Below are 15140 nucleotides of genomic sequence, written 5' to 3' on the forward strand. Positions count from 1 at the left end.
GGTTCATGTCCAGGCTCTGGCGGGGCCACTCAAGGACATTCAGAGACTTGTCCCAAAGCCACTCTTGTGTTGTCTTGGCTGTTTGCTTAGGGACGTTGTAATGTTGGAAGTTGAACCTTCACCCCAGTTGGAGGTCCTGAGCGCTCTGGAGCAGAGTTTCATCAAGGATCTCTCTGTACTTTGCTCCATTCATCTTTCCCTCGATCCTGACTAGTCTCCCAATCCATGTCGCTGAACAATGTCCCCACAGCATGTTGCTGCCACCACCATGCCACCACCACCACCACCACCGTAGGGATGGTGTCAGGTTTCCTCCAGACGTGACGCTTGGCATTCATCGTCGAACAGTTCAATCTTGGTTTCATCAGACCAGAGAATCTTGTTTCTCATGGTCAGAGTCTTTAGGTGCCTTTTGGCAAACTACAAGCCGGCTGTCATGTGCCTTTTACTGAAGAGTGGCTTCAGTCTGGCCACTCTACCATAAAGGTATGGTTGGTGGAGTGCTCCCGAGATGGTTGTCCTTCTGGAAGGTTCTCCCATCGCCAAAGAGGAACTCTAGAGCTCTGTCAGAGTGATCATCAGGTTCTTGCTCACCTCCCTGACCAAGACCGATCTTCCCCGATTGCTCAGTTTGGCTGGGCGGCCAGCCTAGGGAAGAGTCTTGGTGGTTCCAAACTTCTTCCATTTAAGAATGATGGAGGCCACTGGGTTCTTGGGGATGTTCAATGCTGCAGAAATGTTTTTGTACCCTTCCCCAGATCTGTGCCTCGACACAATCCTATCTCAGAGCTCTTCGACCTCATGGCTTAGTTTTTGCTCTGACCTGCACTTCAACTGTGGGTCCTTATATAGTCAGGTGTGTGCCTTTTCAACTCATGTCCAATCAATTTAATTTACCAAAGGTGGACTCCAATCAAGTTGTAGATCATCTGAAGGATAATCAATGGAAACAGCACCTGAGCTCAACTTCGAGTCTCATACTTGTTATTTATTTTTTGTAAATTTGCTAAAATTTCTAACAACCAGTTTTTGCTTTGTCATTATGGGGTATTGTGTGTAGATTACTGAGGATTTTTTTATTTAATATTTTTTAGAATGAAGCTGTAACGTAACAACGTGAAAAAAGTTAAGGGGTCTGAATACTTTCCAAAGGCAGTGTATAAAATAAATGTTGCCTAGGCGTAAGTTACGCGTCATTACTTCACAGGAGAGCCATTTGAACGTAAACTTTTTTTTAAATCAAAGTGTGTTTTTTGGCAGAAATGCCTTCTGGAACATGTGAACTTTCATGTGCCTTAATAACAAACTTGTATGCCATCTATAAATACAAATACAATTGTTAAATTAAGAGCCTAGTTGGTTTAGCCACGGAAGTTGCCGAGAGATGAGTTCGGATTGGTCTGCCATGTAGCACACTTCTGTCTATAAGAGAAGCTGGTCAGTATGTGTAGGTAATCCTTTCTACTGCTGCTTTTTTCAAAAGATATCACAAAGTGGAATTGAAAAGGTGTTGCCCTCCAGGCAAGTTTTGAAATCAGTGGAATACCTATTGGAATTTGTTAATGATAGCTAAGAATATGGATAAAATTCTGCCGTTTGATTGCAAATATGGAAAGGGAGTCGAAAAGAGAACACACAGAAGGCTGTTGTATAAAACACCTGTCTCCAAATTACATTTTCAAACTAAGGGCAACCATGGCTTCCGTGACAGAGAGGGAGAAGCGTCCATCCATGTATACGGGCAAGGTAGACTAGCTAGCTACATTTTCAGATATTACATGTTTCTAATTGTGTCAGAAAATCATTTTCATTTCAAGTTAAAGTATACTATTAGCTAGTTGTAATATTATTACAACATGCAACAAAGTACCTTTCTTCATTGTGGTAGGTTTGGTCTTTTCTTTGGAGACAACAGCTTCTGGAATGACAACATCAAATGCTAAAAAATTTCAAATAAAAGTCAAGCATGCAGTATGTTATTAATAATGCAATACAAAATCTGTACCTTTCTTTACAACAGCTGGTTTGACCTTCTCTTTGGACACAACAGCATCTAGAATACAAGGCAAGAGATATAAACTGTATTCAAATACAGAAAGCAATGATACAGCTTAACTGTACAAATTGTTACCTTGCTTCTTAACTTTTTCTTTAGGGGGCTCTGGCTCTGGAAAAAATACATTATTGACAAAATATGAGTAGAAAATCTTATTGATGTGTGTATGCTTTGGTGTAACACTTATAATCAGCTATATTACCTTTACCTTCGGTAACTTCTAACACTGAAACCCTTACTGTTGAGTGCATTTACATAACAGTATATATTCAGTACATGTTTTCAGTAAGTGTGAAGGATGATTTGGTATGTAGAGAGTACCTTACCCTTTGGGGCAGCTGCCTTGGTCTTTTCCTTTGGAACTGAGGGTTAAGAATAATGTGTTCAGATCAAACAAGAACAAGTTATGTAAGTGTATCCCTTTGAATCAATACAATATGTCCATACCCTTCTTTATGGTGGCAGCCTTCTGCTTTTCTTTGGGAGCCTGTGGTTCTTCAATGACAAAAAAACATCTGTTAAGAGTATCCTTTCAAGTACAGTATCAAGGGTCAATAAATCGAAATAAGACATCAGATATGAGCATTTTCATTTATATGGAGAGAACAGAAGATTACTGTTTTCCTCACAAAGTATTATGTCTATCTGTGTGGAAGCAATATACATACATTTTATTCTAGTTTATTTTATAATATATATTTGATTTGCAAGCACCCTGTCCCTTTAGTGAAAATGACCTTGTTGTTCTAATATTACCAACTAAGTTAGAGCTTTAGTTCTGAGAGAATAATTACCTTGAGTCCATGAAGCTGGTTGAGTTGCCGGTGCAGGTCCAGGTGCTGGTGCTGGTTCAGTTGGTTGAGTTGCTGGTTCAGCTGGTGCAGGTGCTGGTTCAGCTTGTTGAGTAGCTGGTGCAGGTGCTGGTTCAGCTGGTTGAACTGGAGCTGCTGGTTGAGCTGGAGGAGCTTGATAAACTTGATACGCTGGAGGAGCTTGATAAAATGACTGAGTTTGATGAGCTGTTGGAAGATGCAGTGGAGATGCTGAAAAAAGTTGTAAATTCGTGTATAATGCAACTTTGGATAAAACATGTGAATCAAACATATTAGCCAATTAAAATGACATCTGATGACAAGGAGAAAAAAGTAGCTGAGGTGTTGAGCAACAAGGAAAAAAACAAGGGATGTTAAATATGGTTAAACAGCAGGAAGACAGATCAATTAACTTCCCATTACAGTGTCTTTTCATTGCACACTTGGTAAAGTTATAAAAGTAATTAATAAGACAGCATTTATTTTAAAATAATATATGACATATTGTTAATATTTATTTAGAAAATGTACAGTATATGTCTACTGTTTGTTTTAAGTTGTAATCACGAGACCTTTTCGGTGAGAAACACCAGGAAACTGCTGGGAAATGCCACTGTAACTAAAGGCGCTACTGACACAATAGAACAATAAAGGAACATTGGGCAGAACAATTTAAAGATGGAGATCTTTAGTATTTTTAAAATGGTTATTGTTAACAATACATCAATGTTTACCAAGAGATAATAATTAGAAACCTATACAAGGACATAAGGACATACAGATGTAGGATCTTAATTTGATCACCCTGTTGCAGGAGAACATTGTTGCAATGCAGGAAATGTAAAACTTGTAGTTAATTGTTTTTTGCTTTAAAAAAGGCTTCTGAAGTTTGCAATTTCCACTTTGAAATTTCAGGCTGGATTTTCCCTTATGAAAAATGCATCAACCCTTACAAAAAATGTACATGAATTGTAATCTATATAATAATACAAATTTCCTGTTACTGCAATATTATGTTCCTGCTATAGAACATTGTCTCAAATGAAGATCCTATATCTGTACAGTAAATGGTGGGTGTGGAAAAGGCTGTGAAGTAGATAACTCTCAGCCCTAGTAACTAGGGGTTGGAGGGTTTCTTGGTCTAGTTACACGCTGAGGATTAACTCCTGGCCATAATTACAACACAGAGCTCTGCAGACATGTCAGACACATTTAAATAGTGTTAATATTAGCAATTAATTATCTAATTGGAAATAATTAAAACAATACCAAATACCTGTCATAGTTGTAGGTGGGAATGGATTGTCTGTGAATATGTGATGCACTGGAAGATAAATTGATTATTTTCAGTCAAGTTTGAGAAGGACATATTATACTTGACATATACAGGACAAATACAGGACATATACAGGACATATACAGGACATATCATACTGGACATATACAGGATATATAAAGGACATATTATACTGGACATATACAGGACATATTATACTGGACATATCATACTGGACATATACAGGACATATCATACTGGACATATTATACTGGACATATACAGGATATATAAAGGACATATTATACTGGACATATACAGGACATATTATACTGGACATATTATACTGGACATATTATACAGGATATATACAGGACATATTATACTGGACATATACAGCATATATACAGGACATGTTATACTGGACATATACAGCATATATACAAGACATATTATACTGAACATAAACAGGACATATTATACTGGAAATATACAGGATATATACAGGACATATTACACTGGACATATACAGGACAAATTATACAGAACATATGCAGGACATATTATACTGGACATATACAGAACATACACTGCACATATTATACTGGACATATTATACTGGACATATTATACAGGACATATTATACTGGACATATACAGGACACATTATACTGGACATATCATACTTGACATATTATACAGGACATATAATACTGGACATACACAGGACATATTATACTGGACATATACAGGATATATTATACTGGAAATATACAGGATATATACAGGATATATTATACTGGAAATATACAGGATATATACAGGACATATTATACTGGACATATACAGAACATATACAGGACAAATTATACAGAACATATGCAGGACATATTATACTGGACATATACAGAACATACACAGCACATATTATACTGGACATATTATACTGGACATATACAGGACATATTATACTGGACATATTATACTGGACATATTATACAGGACATATTATACTGGACATATACAGGACACTTTATACTGGACATATCATACTTGACATATTATACAGGACATATAATACTGGACATATTATACTGGACATATACAGGACATATTATACTGGAAATATACAGGATATATACAGGATATATTATACTGGAAATATACAGGATATATACAGGACATATTATACTGGACATATACAGAACATATACAGGACATATTATACTGGACATATACAGAACATATACAGGACATATTATACTGGACATATACAGGACATATTATACTGGACATATTATACTGGACATATACAGGACATATTATACTGGACATGTACAGGACATATTATACTGGACATATACAGGACATATTATACTGGACATATTATACTGGACATGTTATACTGGACATATTATACTGGACATATTATACTGGACATATTATTCTGGACATATACAGGACATGTTATACTGGACATATTATACAGGACATATTATACTGGACATATACAGGACATATTATTCTGGACATATTATTCTGGACATATACAGGACATATTATACTGGACATATACAGGACATGTTATACTGGACATATTATACTGGACATATACAGGACATATTATTCTGGACATATACAGGACATGTTATACTGGACATATTATACTGGACATATACAGGACATATTATACAGGACATATTATACTGGACATATACAGAACATATTATTCTGGACATATACAGGACATGTTATACTGGACATATTATACTGGACATATACAGGACATATTATACTGGACATATTATTCTGGACATATACAGGACATGTTATACTGGACATATTATACTGGACATACACAGGACATATTATACTGGACATATTATACTGGACATATTATTCTGGACATATACAGGACATGTTATACTGGACATATTATACTGGACATACACAGGACATATTATACTGGACATATTAAACTGGACATACACAGGACATATTATACTGGACATATTATACTGGACATACACAGGACATATTATACTGGACATATTATACTGGACATATACAGAGCATATTATACTGGACATATGCAGAACATATTATACTGGACATATTATACTGGACATATACAGGACATATTATACTGGACATATACAGGACATATTATACTGGACATATTATACTGGACATATACAGGACATATTATACTGGACATATACAGAACATATTATACTGGACATATACAGAACATATTATACTGGACATATACAGGACATATTATACTGGGCATATACAGGACATATTATACTGGACATATACAGGACATATTATACTGGACATATACAGGACATATTATACTGGACATATTATACTGGACATATACAGAGCATATTATACTGGACATATTATACTGGACATATACAGGACATATTATACTGGACATATACAGGACATATTATACTGGACATATTATACTGGACATATACAGGACATATTATACTGGACATATACAGAACATATTATACTGGACATATACAGGACATATTATACTGGACATATACAGAACATATTATACTGGACATATACAGGACATATTATACTGGACATATACAGGACATATTATACTGGACATATTATACTGGACATATACAGGACATATTATACTGGACATATACAGAACATATTATACTGGACATATACAGGACATATTATACTGGACATATACAGGACATATAATACTGGACAAATACAGGATATATACAGGACATATTATACTGGACATATACAGGATATATACAGGACATATTATACTGGACATATACGGAACATATATACAACATATTATACTGGACATATACAGGACATATTAAGGAATGTATTAAGGATTGTATTATTACTGTAATAGAAGAGTGACATACAGTATACAGAACAACAATTACCACTGATTTGAATATGTATGAAGCAGATAATAAAGTTATTATTATTACTATTGTTATACAGTATATTTAGGAGGTGTTAGTGCATACTTACGATACCAGCCAGGAGGCGATGATGGCCAGTAGACTGGTGTGGGTTGACAGGTGGGAACTACAACATACAACATCACACATTCATACAGAACATGCATGCTATGAAACGTCAATGTATTGAATAATCTGTTGCTTGAAATAGTGTTTCAATGTAATAGAAAGACAACATACTCAAAATGTGGTCTGATTCTTGTCTACTGTATGTTCTCTCATACTGCAATGTGTCCTAAGATGAGACAGTGCTATCTGAACGGTACCATGAAGAAGACACATTTACCTGGTGCAGGCGCAGGTACCCCCGCATCTACATGTTGAGAATCTGCAATATGATAAAAAGAGGACAGAAGTAAAGACATGAGGTGTTGGACAAACATAACACAAGTCCTGGCACAGACTCTGACTCTTAAAAATAGCTTTAATTAATGCATGGCTGAGTTACCTTTCTTTGTGGACTTCTCCTTCTCTTCCTTTTTAAGTCTGAGTTCTAAGGAGGGAAAGGGAATGGCACAGCAGGGTTACATCTGATAGGTGACTTTGAAGTATTTTTCCACCTCAGCCGCTCTAAAGACCTTACTCTCCCCACTAGGAGAACTGAGGAGAAGAGGGTGATCTCCACACATATTTGACTGATTTGAATTAAATAAAACTGGGCAGTTTAAAACCGGACAATTTACTTTCTTTAAGCAGTGAGCGCTATGTGTATCTTTTCATGAATTGTAAGACACTGAGAAAATAATACCTTTTATCATTGAGTATTTTGTTCTGTATCCATCAAACTATACAGAAGTCTGTACTGTTCTGCACTGTACTGCTCAGGGGCATTGACAAATCATTGAATATATATTTTATATATCCTTTATACATATATACGGCTAAGTCATTCAACTTGGGTCTGTACTGTATTTAAAAATACTGTACCTCTCTTTCTGATCACCTCTTCTAGCTCCAATTGCCTTGCAACCTCTGGTTCAATGACATTGTTAGAGGAGTTACAGAGAGATGATCAACACATTCAAAGGGGCAAAGCAATCTTAGAATATTTTTTATTTATTCAATGTTGCGCTGTTCTTCATTTCAAATACAAACAATATAGTAGGCTATTGCGTAAGTTCCCTGTACTTGCCATTCAACTTAAAGAAATATTTCAAAATTGCAACCATCTCCTCAAGTTGAAACATTTGTCTTTCAGCTGAAAATGAAGATTAGTCCTACCTCTCCTTTTGGTGTTCTCAACTGGCTTGCACATGTCTCGTTCTTTATAATAGAAAAAAATCACATAACAATAATGAATATGTCATTGATGCTCTTCTCATAAATAGAGCAACTACTACCTTTAGCATGTTTCTGCATTACCTAATATTATGTATTATCAACATTGAAATACATAGTAAATGTACAGAAAATACATAGTTGTCCAACGGTACCTCTCTTAGTTCTCACTGCTGGTTCCTTTTTAGGGGCCTCTGAAAATGAACACAGAATACATGACACAAGAGAACATTGTAAACCCATTCTTGCTTAGTGCTGTAGTTGTATGCCAAAGCTGAATGCCAAACTTTTAGAGAACACATTCAGGAATCATTGGCCACTTTAATAAATGGATCACTAATCACTTTAATAATGCCACTTTAATAATGTTTACACATCTTACATACTCATCTCATATGTATATACTGTATTTTATACCATCTGTTGCATCTTGCCTATGCCTCTCGATCATCGCTCATCCATATATTTATATGTACATAATCTTATTCCATCCCTTTAGATTTGTGTGATTAGGTAGTGGCTGTGGAATTGTTAGATTACTTGTTAGATATCACTATACTCTCGGAACTGGAAGCACAAGCATTTAGCTACACTCGCATTAACATCTGCTAACCATGTGTATGTGACCAATAACATTTGATTTGATAGTGATTTGATTTGAATGTATAGCTGTTTTAAAATAAAACCATATTACAGAAAAATGACTGAAAATGTCAAATGTTTGAAAATTGCAATAGTTAAGATTATAATTGGCTTAATCATACTGTACAGCTAACTACTTCTGACAAACGTGGCTAAGCGGGGAAGCGGATAAACCATCAAGAATCTACAATTCAATCTCTGTTTCATCTTTAACTTTAAAAAGATTTCTGATCAAACTGGAAGAGAATTAAAGATCCTCTACCACTTCAAAGATGAACAGCTTTGCACTAAGATTGAATTGGTTCATCAAACCTCTCTAGTCTCTAAGCTACTTTCAAAGCTACATTCAAAGCAACATGAAATATCAGCTTCACAACACATACTCTTCCGGTCAGGAGTGGCCTTTTTAGCTGTGGATGAGGAAATGGTTGTGGTCAAACAAGTCATAAAGTTGTATATGTAAGTGTATATTATTAGTTCATTTTAAAATACTCTCAGACTCATCTAATATGAAATTGTTACAGACCAGTGATTTTGATTGCCTAAACCTTTTCTCTTACACCATGCTTGAGACACTACAAAGTCAACAACTCAGAGTGCATACTGTATCATGCAATGATCATGTCATATGCATATCTAGCATAGAGCTATCAAATAGAAAACACATTGACACATTGTATAGAGATGTATAGATATAGGCTACATACTCTATATCAGGGGCATTCAATTCTTACCCTGCGAGGTCCGAAGCCTGCTCGTTTTCTGTTCTACCTGATCATTAAATTAATTGCACCCACCTGGTGTCCCAGGTCTAAATCAGTCACTGATTAGAGAGGAACAATGAATGCAGTGGAACTGGCCTCAAGGTCCAGAGGTGCGTTTGAGGGCTCTATATCTGTTACCAATGTAGATCTCCTCCTTTTCAAACAGCAGGGGCCAGTATTATGCCTACTGAGGCAAGGTTCAATACCGCCATGCTCTCTAAGGTCTCAACATGCTCCCAGTTACAAACATGGCAATACACAAAATCACATTTTATCTGAAAACTTCCACTGAGCATTTTCTCCAAAATTGCAATTAAGATGTTTATGTTAATAGAAGAGCTGCTTCTATAAATATACAACAGGCAAAAAAGTGAGATCAGCATCACTGGCGCAGCAGTATACATGCATTACCACAGTTTACAGTAATTTCTATATGGGGCAGTTACATATTAAGAGTGCCTTAGTGCTGTTTAGGGCCTGTTAAGGGCTTTTCATTCCTCTACTATATAAGCTCTTACTTCAACAGCAACCAACACCCTCCTTGGGGAGCATGAAGCGATGCACTACTGTGCTGCTATTCCTAACCACATGAAAGATAACGTGACTCTAACATACCTTGCTTGGCTACTTTCCTCTTGACATGTTTAGCTACATATGACACAGATATATACCAGCAATTAGAGAAACACACCCTAATGCATGGCTTATCTAAACCTCTCCACTAGATGGCGACTTTGAGAAGCAAAACCAAAGAAACGCAAACCATAACTTAAAATTGAGTTACTGGGGAGTTACTCACTACTGAACTTTTATTAACCTATGTTTGGTAGAAACACTGCAACCCTGCAGCACATATGGGTCAAGTTGTAGCAATGGACTTTGAATTACTTGATAGTTAGTATGTCTACAACAACATTTAAGCCATACATGGAACTTACAACACTGATATCATTAAACCAAAGTTTTAAGTGTGGCCAATAGCCCCATAAGTCAGAAGCAGAAAAAGGTGTTAAGTCTACTACACATAGGCATCCTCTCAAAGTCATAAGACACTTTTATGACAGCCAGTTCTACATTCAAGGCTATATTAAGCAGAAAGAATCACTCCAATAGTTGTCCTATACAAATACATTTGACCTATAGGGGAGCACAGCCCTACTCACAGAAATAAGGTCAGCCGAATGTATGGTAAAGATATGAAGGGGTTAGTAATGAACAGCTCTCACTTCTCCACAACCATGCATGATATTGACCTATTAGCGGTATATCAATACCTTTTTCCTCCGCTGGCTCACTTTCAGGCTCTTTTGGTTTTGATGAATGCATACAAGGACACACTACTGTAAAATGGAATGCACATCTTTAAGCTTTACGATGGATCTTTGTATTTACATGTCACTATTTATTCGTTTTTCTTTTTCACTGATATTCAGATGCAGGGGTGCAACTTTGGTTTTAGAAGTGGGGGAACATAATAATAATTATTTTTTAAATAAACACTCCAAACATCCTACCCGACCGCTTGGAGGCATCCACATGGTCCTAAAGCACACCATTGCCTCGTTTTGTATCACATTCCAATGATAAAACTGGGGGGGGGGGGCAAAAATGACATTTCAGAATGTGGGAGGGACATGTTCCCCCCTGTCCCCAGTGAAAGTTGCGCCCCTGTTCAGATCAATAACCGACAAGGCTGCTGATATACCTTGATGTGCAGGAGTAGCAGCTTGCTGGACCTTATTCTCTGAAAAAGAAATTGATTCACTGATCAATACAAATAAATATGTAAACAGCCAAATGTTCTGGTGCACTAAACCCTCTTCTAAATAATCAATCAACATAAATGTAAGATGGAGCTCTTTTCCTTTGATGTCATACAAATATATCCTCATAAAAGACCTGTATTGACATGCTTCAATAGCAAGGGAGAAGAAAAATTAGGTGAATCACAAACAAAGAATATAATTAATTCTTCAACCAAAAGGGTGATTTTTCTCCTCAGAAAATCAATATTCAACCAAAAAGGGGATTTTATGAACTAACAATATGCATGTTTACTTCATTAAAAGTCAGATCTCTTGTATTGTAGCGTTAACATTATGCATTCATAAATCAAAAGGTTACGACTGGAATTAATTTGAAAAGTGGCAAGTGTAAGTTACAGGATGCAAATACGACAGCTTTATTAGAAATCTGGATTGCTTGAATTTGTCAGAATTAATGTGACACATTTTGATTAAACAGTAACCTTTCACTTGAGAGGTGGGATCTTCACAGCAAACCTATGCAGCTGAATCTAGCATCCAATGACAAAGTTGCAAGGAACAGAAAAATAATGGTGGTTGCCATAGTGCTTGAGGCCATAATCAGTGGGGAAATATAATATAAGGATACCACAATACTTCCAATTTGTGTAAATCAAAAGATCATGCTGCAGAAATCAAATTTGGAGCTGCTTCTCTGATGCTTTCGGGGACATTGAGACTGATCTCATTTGAAAGCTTTTAGCCAAAAATGCTAATTCCTTCCTTGATTCTATTCAGCCCTGCGGTCAAGTACATGATCTGTGTTATTAAACAATTATTCCTTTATCTTATTTTTTTTCTGTTTGTATTGTATAAGCTGATAAAACAAAGCATTTCTCTTTATCCTGATTGAAATCATCAGGGATTCCAAGAGAAATATATTTCAAAAGATTGAGGCTTAATTTTTTCAGTCTTATCCTCCTTTTGCAGTTTGAACACGAATGCTGGAGAAAAAATGTCAACATGTAAAGCATGCTTTAGGGCTGTAGGACAAAACAGGACAAGAAAACTAGAAGATCATGATGTCACGATGAGCTCCCTTTCTGGATCCTTTCTGGAATATATCACTGATCGATCCATTAGTCAATATATCACTGATCCATTAGTAAATATATCACTGATCTATTAGTAAATATATCACTGATCCATTAGTAAATAGAAAAATATAGAGTAAATAGGTAAATAAAAATATAGTCTAGTTTCCCATTCTATCAAATTAAAATATATGTTATTACTCACACTGTAGTCTGAACAGTGTTCTTCTTTCTCAGCCAGACACAAACACAAAATAACATATACAATAGATGCTCAGTAGTTGGACACTTTTCAGCTTGAGGAGAGACAAAGATTTTGCAAGACATGACAAAAAGAAACAGTTGTCAACCAATCCTGTTCCGAGGCTTAAGGTCAAACCGCTTCACGAGACAGAAGTCAAATCTGTTCCACAGACTTTAACATAATACTTTTTGCTGTGGCAAGGTGTCCTCGGATTCTGAAGAGAATTAATAAGTCCTACAGTACACTGTAAGTGGGCAGCTGCACTTAGTGTACAAGAGTATTGAAGAGTATTGCCAACAGGAGTGTTTGATATACAGAGGGGTTCGAAATTATTGACATATTTTATGCAAAAACAATGAGACATTTTGTTACTTTATAATAATGCCATTGCTCAGAGAAAAATATTTTTTTTAATAAGTAAATATTTTTTTGTTTCAAAAAGGTAGGGGTTAGAATTATATTGTAGGTTCCTCTGTGTTCAATACCTCACCTTATGAGGATAATGGCACTGAGCCTTTTCTAAAATGTTTTATGAGTTGGAGAACACATTGGGAGGGATCTTAGACCATTCCTCCATGAAGAATCCTTCCAGATCCTTGATATCCTTCATCTGCGCTTATGGACTGCCCTCTTCAATTCAAACCACAGGTTCTCAGTCCTGAGACTGAGATGGCCATTGCAAAATGTTGATTTTGTGGCCAATTAACCATTTCTTTGTGGATTTTGGCAACTTGGAAACAAGGTTTTTGGATACAATATCCTGGAACTGGGTAAAATGCATGATGCCGTTGACCTAAACAAGGGCCCCAGGACCAGTGGAAGCAAAATAGCCCCATAACATCAAAGATCCCCCACCATATTTTACAGTAGGTATGGGGTCATTTTCTGCTCATGCATTCTCATTTAGACACCAAACCCACCACTGATGTGTGTGGCCAAAGAGATCTATTGTCATGTAATTTGACCAAAACACTGGTTCCAATCCAAGTGCCAGTGCAGTTTAGCAAACCCCAACGTTTTTACATTTGTTGGATGACAGGAAAATAGATCTCTTTGGCCACGCACACCAGTGGTGGGTTTGGTGTCTAAATAACCCCATACCTACTGTAAAATATGGTGGTAGATCTTTGATGTTATGGGGCTATTTTGCTTCCACTGGTCCCTTGTTAAATGATAGGGCAAGATTTCATACATAAACACCAGAGAATTTATTAAGATCAACAGCATCATGAACTTTAGCCAGTACCAGGATATTTTAACCAAAAACCTGGTTGCCTCTGCCAAGAGGCTTAAACTTTGCAGCAGGTGGATCTTCCAGCAAGACAATAACCACATTAAAATCCACAAAGAAATGGTTAATTGCCCACAAAATCTACATTTTCCAATGGCCATCTCAGTCTACGGACTTGAAACCTATTGAAAGCCTGTGGTTTTAATTGAAGAGGTCAGTCCATAAGTGCAGACGAAAGGATATCAAAGATCTGGAAATATTCTGTATGGAGCAATGGTCTAAGAGTTCTCCCAATGTGTTCTCCAACTCATAAGCATTTTAGAAAAAGGCTCAGTGCTGTTATCCTTGCAAGGTCAGGTATTTAAATTCATAACAGGGGTGTCAATCCTTTTGACCCCTACTTGTGAGAAAAAATAATTACTCGATAAACAACATCTCTTTCTCTGAGCAATTGTATTAGTTTAACATAATTGAATTTCCCATTTTTTTTCCATACAACATAGCTCAACATTTGAATAATTTATTTCATACATTACATTCATTTTTGTTCATCTTTATCAAGGGTGTCAATCACTTCAGCCCTACATGATCTAAATGTATACATGCATGGAAGCTCAGTCCATCTCTACAAAGCCCATGTTGGCATGAGCCATATGAGAATGGACAGTAAATCCACATCAGTGTTATGATATCAGGTTTCTAAGACAGCAGCAGGAGCAAAGGGCAGTGGTTCCTCTCAGGCTAGCCTACAGGAAGTTCCTGTTAGGAAGTTCACTGTGTAGATTCAGAACCTAGACTCTCATCTAGTGCATCATGGGGGAAATAGGGCAGGAGTTCCCACACTTTTCTACTCTCCAAATTAACATAAAAAAATTACAGGGGACCCCAATTAAAATATTATCTTGCCTCGCTATGTGATTATATTTACAAAATTCCAGTCTACCCCGGGTTGCCTCATCACATAATAATGAAATC

The 15140-nt window shown here is 36.4% G+C and overlaps 1 protein-coding gene across 10 annotated transcripts in view; it reads right to left on the reverse strand.

Annotated features, from left to right (window-relative positions):
- Positions 1-15140, reverse strand: part of LOC115174858 (titin) — a 78580-nt gene that overhangs the window by 26002 nt on the left and 37438 nt on the right. For all 10 annotated transcript variants that reach the window (XR_003871870.1, XM_029733809.1, XM_029733808.1 and 7 more), the window contains 17 exons: positions 11557-11595; positions 11126-11191; positions 10467-10499; positions 9471-9497; positions 8601-8639; positions 8389-8430; positions 8095-8139; positions 7616-7660; positions 7454-7495; positions 7178-7234; positions 4145-4192; positions 2851-3075; positions 2504-2551; positions 2383-2418; positions 2132-2167; positions 2006-2053; positions 1871-1918 (listed from right to left, as the gene is read on the reverse strand). Coding sequence is in view for 9 of the 10 variants with exons in the window: in XM_029733809.1 (XP_029589669.1) it covers positions 1871-1918; positions 2006-2053; positions 2132-2167; positions 2383-2418; positions 2504-2551; positions 2851-3075; positions 4145-4192; positions 7178-7234; positions 7454-7495; positions 7616-7660; positions 8095-8139; positions 8389-8430; positions 8601-8639; positions 9471-9497; positions 10467-10499; positions 11126-11191; positions 11557-11595 (924 nt within the window). In the remaining variant the exon portion in view is untranslated. The remainder of the gene's footprint in view (positions 1-1870; positions 1919-2005; positions 2054-2131; positions 2168-2382; positions 2419-2503; positions 2552-2850; positions 3076-4144; positions 4193-7177; positions 7235-7453; positions 7496-7615; positions 7661-8094; positions 8140-8388; positions 8431-8600; positions 8640-9470; positions 9498-10466; positions 10500-11125; positions 11192-11556; positions 11596-15140) is intronic.

This window comes from Salmo trutta, chromosome 35, assembly GCF_901001165.1.
Source record: "Salmo trutta chromosome 35, fSalTru1.1, whole genome shotgun sequence".
Classification (NCBI taxonomy): Eukaryota; Metazoa; Chordata; class Actinopteri; order Salmoniformes; family Salmonidae; genus Salmo; species Salmo trutta.